Source organism: Rana temporaria, chromosome 3, assembly GCF_905171775.1.
Source record: "Rana temporaria chromosome 3, aRanTem1.1, whole genome shotgun sequence".
In the NCBI taxonomy this organism is placed as follows: Eukaryota; Metazoa; Chordata; class Amphibia; order Anura; family Ranidae; genus Rana; species Rana temporaria.
Window position 1 is genome coordinate 100,999,257 of NC_053491.1, and position 8,528 is coordinate 101,007,784.

Genomic DNA, 8,528 nt, shown 5'->3' on the forward strand with positions numbered 1-8,528 from the left:
TTCATTAAGCCTTGTAAGATACCCTCAGGTCCATAAAGCAGCTTCTTCCCAAAGAGAACAGTTTAATCCTAGAATCTGAGTGTTCTTTGACTTGTATAGACCATGCACCTTCCTATTGATGTAGGCAAGTCCTTCTCTCCAGCAGGAAGGTAAACTGTCTGCAACCAGTAGTAAGGTTTTGGGGGTGGGGTGGTAGGTGGAGGTGGGCACTTTGGGGACCAGAAGCGAGTTTGGAGATCTCCGAAGGCACCTGCTTAGTGAACATTGGGCCCCCTTACACATACACCATTGTGTCTATGCTTGGGTACAATTAATAACTGTGAATCCAGCTTGGTTATTTATTTTAGTATATTAAGCCATTCCCCAAATCTAGTATGTTCGTATTTTCTTAACCCCCCACTGGTACTTGGTACAGCGTTTCACGTTACGCGGTCATGCAGTGCTGATGTATACCATTTGTAAAGGAGAATCACAGGATTTATTAATGGTTCAGCACTGATGCATCCATAGGTCACTGTCAGTGACTTGCATCATTAACACACCATGAATAATTCTCACATAATACAAGCACGTCTCTTACTCACATCTGCTGAGCCAAGGCATGATTTCAGAGTGCGCTCTTATCCCCAGAGTCCTTCAGACAGTTTAGGGTATGTTATGTTTCTTTTTCAGTATTCTCTTGTTATGCTAGTCTGTCTTGGATATCTATTCTGCACTAATGTTCATTATTTTTTTTTATATCTCAATGACTGTTTTTTAATGACATTTTATTCAGCTTTGTTGTCATAAACATACATAGTTGTGCTTAACTGTGGTATGTCCTTGATGGAGCAAGGTCAACAAAGTCATTACAGTTGTCCAATTACATTTGAACTTGAAACTAGTACACAATGTTCTATTCTATATGACTATTTAATAGTCGGTGCATGTTTGGAGGTTTAATGTAACTAGCTGCTTGTAAACTCATCTTCTCTTATTTTTGCTTTATCATGTTAGATGAGCAAGACGTGAGACATTTTCCATTCTTTTGTGATTCCTCTGCAGTGCAGTATTTTGCGTCCTACATGCTAAAATCATTAAAGTCTTAAGTCTATTCTTATACATGGCAGGCATTGTATCCCGAATTGTGGGGGTCGTATTTTTTTATTACAGTATGGTACGCATGTGGTTAATGTGACAGTTAAAATAAATAAAACCTCTCTAAGGCTAGGTTCACATCTGTGCGGGTGGCTCCTGCTGCGGGTCCACACCTGTTTCCACAGCTGCAGTCGCCTGCACAGAAAAGTGTGTGGTTGCCGTTAATCCTAATGGCAAGCACTGGAGATCACACCTGCACTGGGAACTGTGGGCTGCGATTTCTAAAATGCTGTAGGGACCTTTTCTCCATATTTCTGCTATGCCTACAGAAAATGCGGCCACAGAGCCTTAAAACTTCAAAGGCCAGTTACATTCCTGGCAAGCTGGGAATGCTGTCACATTTTGCTTCTGCTCTCAACCAAGCACTCCAATCATCTCATAACTGATTACATGGGCAGCATCATGGCGTTTGAAAATCAAACGGAGGCTTAGATGGCAGCTTCCCTGAATGAAAAGGATAGGAGGGTTTAGTTTTGCTTTAGAGCAAGTACACTGCTCCACTGCCCATGCCACCAACCATTCAATCTCAGCTTCTGCCCAAAAAAAAAATTTCATCCAACACTTCTGGGCATTTTGTATATGTTTTCCCCACTGCACATTGTGGTTTGTTCCACTGACCCCCCTATAACACCACTATGTCTTATAGTTAGGGCCAACTCGTTGTTGGCCTATGTTTTACCATTTAAATTTGTAATATTCTTTGCTCAACCACTATCTTGTCCCATTTCATAATAGCAAGTGCTAAAATCATTTTCTAATTGTAGTGGATTTGAGGCAAATTAATATTGTTTTGTTTATTTTTTACAAGATAAGTGTGTATTTAATTTGTGTATTGAGACATTACTTTTCGCATGAAACAAAGTGAGATTTTCTTTCAGATTTCAATAAAACAAAATGCACATATTCATTGTTTGCAAAGTTGTGTTTATGTGAATATTTCTGGGGAAGGGGGTCCATGACTCAAAGGTTGAGAACCACTGCTCTAGAAGCTAGAAGTCGCATTAGTAGACATCACTACTCCAGTGATTTCCACTTGCTTCCAGGTCAAGTGCTGAGCGGCTGTCTTACTGCATTCTAAACACAGGAAGTTGGATGCTCGGCCGAGGCACCATTTAGAAAGTATATTGTTTTTGGTACCATTTAGTGTCGTGTCTTTACGTTTAATGTGTGTAAAGTTGCAGGCAATTTTGTGAAAGTGTTTTTTTTTTTTTGTTTTTCGTTTTTTTTTTTTACCTACAAGAGCGCTTTTATCACATTATTTTTTATATATATTCATACACAAATATACACACAGTTGTCCAATGTGAAAAATGTGACACTAATAGGTGGTGTAAAACTGCATCTACATATGTTTTTTATTAACAAATACTTATGGACTTGAGTATGTAATTCAGTAGGTGACACTGGGGTTGGTTTACTAAAACTGGAGAGTGCAAGATCTGGTGCAGCTCTGCATAGAAACCAATCGGGTTTTATTGTCAAAGCGTAGTTGAACAAGCTGACGTTGGAAGCTGATTGGCTACTGTGCGCAGCTGCACCAGATTTTGCGCTCTCCAGTTTTATTAAATCAACCCCAATGTGTTGAGCTGCAGTTTTAGTAAACCTTTGTGACTTTGAATTGACAACATTTTTTGTACTTCTTTCCTTATATTTTAGGTTTGTGCCCTATATAGGAATTGTGACAATTCTTATGAATGACTACCCTAAATTTAAGGTAAGGTGTTTTCCCTTCTCAAAATAATTTTAACCGTGTATTCTATTTACTACTACTTAAAGTTGTATAGTCATTTGTGTTGCTGCATTCCTATTCTGTACGTTTTCTACGTATTTAGGTTATGTTAAAATGTTAGGATAGAAACTTGTTTGTACACTGGAGAACACAAACCCATGTTGAGGGGTGTAGGTGAATGTAAGATTGAGATCTGTAATTGCAGTTCTTTGGATATGCTAATAAAGAGCATGAAGCTGTGTCAGATCTCTAACAATTTGGACATCATTTAGTCAGATGCTTTCATCAAGTCCTTTGAAACACTTTGTGAAAGTTCTTATTTAACTAGTAGTGTAGCTAGTTGCATTTAGCTGGATTTGTTCTGTAGAGTTAAAGATGTTTTTACCACTCCTCCTGAATGGTTTCCTTAGTTTAGATAAGTTTCTAGAAAATGCTGTACATATAAAAAATGCTTAGGGTGTTTTTTCCTTTTTTTTTTTTTTTATAGTCCAACATCTCTAGTTCAGCAAAAAAAAAATATTATACAGGATTTATATAGTGCCATAATTTTGCACAGTGCTTTACAATTCCTATACAGTTCAATACAAGAGGGCACATTTGAGCTTACAAACTAAAAGGGAGGCACAAGTGATACAAAAATGGATAACTATGTGGGATGAGCTGACAGAGAAAGTAAAATGTACAGTTTATTATGAAGTGATGAAATGGGCTACCCTGAAGAGATGAGCTTTCAGGGAATGCCTAAAGGCAGACTAGGAGAGAGAGGTAAGGTAGTTTTTACAGCTGCAATGAAATTTCAGGATACTTTAGATCCCAAAAAGTTTTTTTGGGTGTAAAGTAGAAATTACTCTTTATTGAAAGGGCTCAAACATGCTAATTGGAAACTTGTTCGTGGTCTGACTTGCTTTGGGTTTAGTTCTACTTTTCAACCAATCAGAAACACCTTACTGGTCTGACTTCAGCAAACTGAATTCTTATTGGTTGATCTGGGTTACAGCATTTAAAAAAAGTGCCGAAAATAAGATTTTTTTTTACGGAATAAGTCTGTGTATGTTTACTTTATATTCTACATTTGTTTGAACTTGCATAAAGCTGCTTTCCATTTAAAGTACGTTTTTGAATGATCAAATATATTCCATTGCAATAAATTGACCTTTTTATGTTTTTCTTTCAGTATGCAGTTTTGTTCCTGCTTGGACTGTTTGTCCTTGTACATCGAGAATAAAAACCTGGAGTTTGGAAACAATCTATCAGCACAGATTCAGTCTGTGGTTACCCATCTGTAACTTGTCAGAATGAGAATTCTATAAGGACAGATCTCATCTAGCAGTGTACAGTTTTACATATAAAACCAGTATTTCTTTTCTTTTTTTTTTTTTTTTTTTTTTTATACATGTGTATATGTGCTCACTTCTCATTAATGCAGAGACCAGAGAGATTTAAAAAAAAAAATTTTGCCCCAATCTCTGCCATGGTTTCTACCTCCGTGGCCTCATACGGGTCATTTATGAATATCTACTGCACTGTTTACATTTTTTTTTTTTTTTTGTACTTTGAGTGGTATTTTTTATTATATTTAATACCAAAGTCCCTCATTGTTAAAAATATGAAACCTGTCTACATTTTATTCGGAAGTGCCTATCAAAGAATTGTTGTGGTCTGCAGTAATTTGTCTTCAGTCAGAAAAAGCTTAATCTAGATAATGTTGGAGTAATAAAAAGTGATTATATCAAGATGTTTTCTGCTAAATTAAGCTTTTGCAAGCAAAAAGCTCTCGTTGCTTTTCATTATGTGTAAGTCAAGGCATCCGAATAAAGGCTTGGTGTACTAGAGAAACTCCTAGTAAATGCATTAAAACTTTTAGAGATACCATAAAATTGTCTTTTATAGTCCCGTTTTGTCAGATGCAGCCTAGAATGGGGATTGCTACAGATGCTCATGTTGGTAACATTTATAGTCACATGACACTGGGTGATCCGCTCAGAAAAGAGGTAAACAGTACAATGGAGCTCTTTGGGCAGAGGGGAGAGCTGCTGGTATCGGAAATGTTTTACTTTCAGCGTACATTCTGAGCCATGGTGCAAGCGTCAGGATTACTATCATTTTATTGTGGTTCCACCACTACTGCCTAGAGGAGCTGACTTGCCTGATATGTTAAGAATGCAAACTGTAAAGCAATAATGTGAAAGGTCGGGCACATTGATTAGGGTGTAAGGATTGCTGCTGATGAAAACAAAATTGCCTTGACTTCCAGTTTAAAATGTAGTTTGTTTTTAAAAAATTGTCTTACTCCCTGGAAGATGGGATAATTACTTTTTTGTCTTTCTGTCTTCCATAACTCTGTTGTCTACCCTTTCTTCCTGGGTTAAACGAGATCTTAATGGAACATTTAGATTACAACATCTAAATGACAGATCCATGCATTTTCTTTTATCTTTAAAAAATTTAGTACATTAGTAAAACGTAATTTAATTGGAACAGCATTACAAAAGTAGCCCTATATTCATGCATCATTAATGCAATCCAACTTACCCCCCCACCACAAAGTTATTTTGACGGGAGTCACTTTGGGTGGAGGGTTTGTGGAACCCAGCTTACCTTGGAGAGCTCTGGAAACTACTTATCAAGCTCCTCCCACCCTCATATGTGTAAATCACTGATCAAGGACAATCCATTACAAGTCTTGTTATGATGCTGCTGTATGAGGAATCGCTTCAGTGGAGGTTCTTGGCCATTCTAATATCTAAATAGTTGACTGGAGTTCCCTAATCAGGTGAAGATTGCCTTCAAAGAAAATTAGTTTTATGGTTAGCCCAAGTTAAAGTAATACAATGGCAAGATGCTAAAACTAATAGCAACAATCTGCTTAACCTTATGGACAAATTAGGGGCATGTGTCAGCTGGCCTAGTTATGGAAGGAGAAGTTACATTTTCGCGCACTCGTTGCTTAGGGAATGTTTCAACAGGCTTCTGACTTATATTGATGACATCAGTTTGAGACACTTATGAGATTATTCAGAATTCGCTGATGGGTGCCTCTGGCCTGCAGTGTACTTCTTTCAAGTGGGTGTTGCATTCCGATAGATGTGTATGGGATGTCAAAAACCGCTGGAAGCAAATAAGTTTCATACTTTTCATTCAGTTCCTTCAAATTTCTTTTAAACAATGCCATGCAAGTTCCCCCCCCCCCCAGAATAGACTCAAGTAATGTGGTTGCATAAGTGTGCACACCCTCTTATAACTAGGGATGTCGCTGTGTTCAGAATTAAGAAATCCTATTCAAACTCATGTTAATTAGGAGTCAGTACACACCTGCCATCATTTTAAAGTGCCTCTGATTAACCCCAAATACAGTTCAACTGTTCTAGTAGGTCTTTCCTGACATTTTCTGAGTCGCAAACTACAAGAAAAGGCAAGGCCTGCAGAGAGCTTTCAAAGCATTAAAGGGATCTCATTGTTACAAGGTATCAGTCAGGAGAAGGGTAGAAAATAATTTCCAAGGTATTAGATATACCATAGAACACAGTAAAAACAATCACCAAGTGGAGAAAATATGACACAACCGTGACATGGCCATCCCTCCAAAATTTATAAAAAGATGAGAAGAAAACTGGTCAGGGAGGCTGCTAAAAGGCCTACATCAACATTAAAGAAGCTGCAGGAATATCTGGCAAGTACTGGCTCTGTGAAACATGTGACAACAATCCTCCCGTATTCTTCATGTGTTTGGGCTTTCGGATGGAGTGGCCAGGTGGAAGCCTTTTTAAACATCCGAGCCAGGCTAAATTTTGCAAAAAACACATCTGAAGTCTCCCAAAAGCATATGGGAAAATGTGTTGTGGTCTGGTGAAACCAAGATTGAACTTTTTGGCCAAAATTTCAAAAAATATATTTGGTGCAAAAACACTGCACATCGCCAAAAGAACACCATACCTACCGTGAAGCATTGTGGTGGCATCATGCTTTGGGGCTGTTTTTCTTCAGCTGGAACAGGCGCCTTAGTCAAGGTAGAGGAAATTGTGAACTGTTCCAAATACCAGTCAATATTGGCACAAAACCTTCTGCTAGAAATCTGAACATGCAGAGGAACATCATCTTTCAGCATGACAACGACTCAACCCATACATCCAAATCAACAAAGGAATGTCTTCACCAGAAGAAGATTAAAGTTTTGTGATATTACAGCCAGAGCCCAGACTCGAGTCCCATTTGAAAATCTGTGGGGTTATCTGAAGAGGGCTGTGCACAAGAGATGCCCTCACAATCTGACAGATTTGGAGTGTTTTTGCAAGGAAGAGTGGGCAAATATTGCCAAATCGAGATGTGCAATGCTGATAGACTCGTACCCAAAAAGACTAAGCGCTGTAATACAATCAAAAGGTGCTTGAACACAAGTATTAGTGTAAGGGTGTGCACACTTATGCAACAATTTTTTATTTTTTACTTGCCTCCATCTAAAAGATTGCAGTTTGTTGTCCAACTGAGTTGTACAGTTTAAAGGTCACATTAAAGGTGGAAAAAGTTCTGAAATTATTTTTTTGTCTCTTTTTTTACATCACAGAAACCTGACATTTTAACAGGGACGTGTAGATTTGTATATCCACGATCCATCAGGAATATGTGAACAGTCTTATCTTTTCAAATTGTTTTCAAGTAAACTGTTTTGTGCATGCTGCTGGGACAGCGACAGCTATAGGATCTGTTCTGAAAGTGGAGTAACCCTGTAATCTACATATACACCTCTGCATTTTGTCCTGTGGTACAGTTGCAGAGCACTGTATTTTACACTATTTTTTCTTTGTTAATGCTCCACACTAGAATGCAGAGGTGTGAATGTAGCCTTAAAGTAAAACCACTATCAGGAAAATTCATAAAGCATGTCTACGGCACTCTTTTTTTTTTTTTTAATTACATCGGGCACCAGCAAGACAAATGTTGGTGTGGGTGAGAGATTCATATACCTGTTATAAACAGGTACCTGAACTTGGTGCTGTCAATCACAAGGAGAGCAGACCTGATGGGGGTGCAATTGGTGTCTCTGCTTCCCCATTAGCCTCTGCCCACTGTTTGCATTAGGAGCCAGTTGGCTGTGAAGTGGACAGCATCCTTAACCAGTGACAGATGGGAAGGAGGGTGTGTAGCAGTGGCAAACGTCCTGCTATACAACGTACAGAGACAGGCACTTCATTATCTCCCAGTTTTGTTTTCTAAGAACTAGAGATCATTTTTGAATTTGGTGCAGTAATAGTGGCACTTTGTAAAAGTGGTGCTCTTAATGCTGAATACCAGGAATCCAGCTTTTTTGTAAAAAGTTAAGGTGCAACATGAGTTGAAGTTAAAAGTGATATTAAAGGCTTTTTGTTTTTAATAACAAACATGTCATACTCCCCTGCTCTGTGCAATGATTTTGCACAGAGCAGCCCCGAACCTCTTCTTCTTAGGTCCCTTGCCAGTACTTTTGGCCCCTCCCTCCTGCTAATTGCCCCCAGAGCAAAGCAGGCTTGTTCCTGAGCTGCAGCTCTTTGTGTCCATTCACACACAGAGCTGCAGCTCTGCCCCGCCCCTTCTCTTTCCTAATTGGCTCACTGGCTGTGATTGCCCATGGCTCCCACTGCTGTCTCAGCCGAGGAGGAGGGAAAGCCAAAGCTCTCTTGCACATTGC

General features: G+C 38.7%; 1 protein-coding gene across 1 annotated transcript in view; it reads left to right on the top strand.

Annotated features, from left to right (window-relative positions):
- The window catches only part of SEC11A (SEC11 homolog A, signal peptidase complex subunit), a 37,458-nt gene extending 31,440 nt beyond the window's left edge, over positions 1-6,018 (top strand). The window contains exons 5-6 of the mRNA XM_040343105.1: positions 2,794-2,851; positions 4,041-6,018. Of these exons, the coding sequence (XP_040199039.1) occupies positions 2,794-2,851; positions 4,041-4,091 (109 nt within the window). The 3' untranslated portion in view covers positions 4,092-6,018. The remainder of the gene's footprint in view (positions 1-2,793; positions 2,852-4,040) is intronic.
- Positions 6,019-8,528: the final 2,510 nt, after the last annotated feature.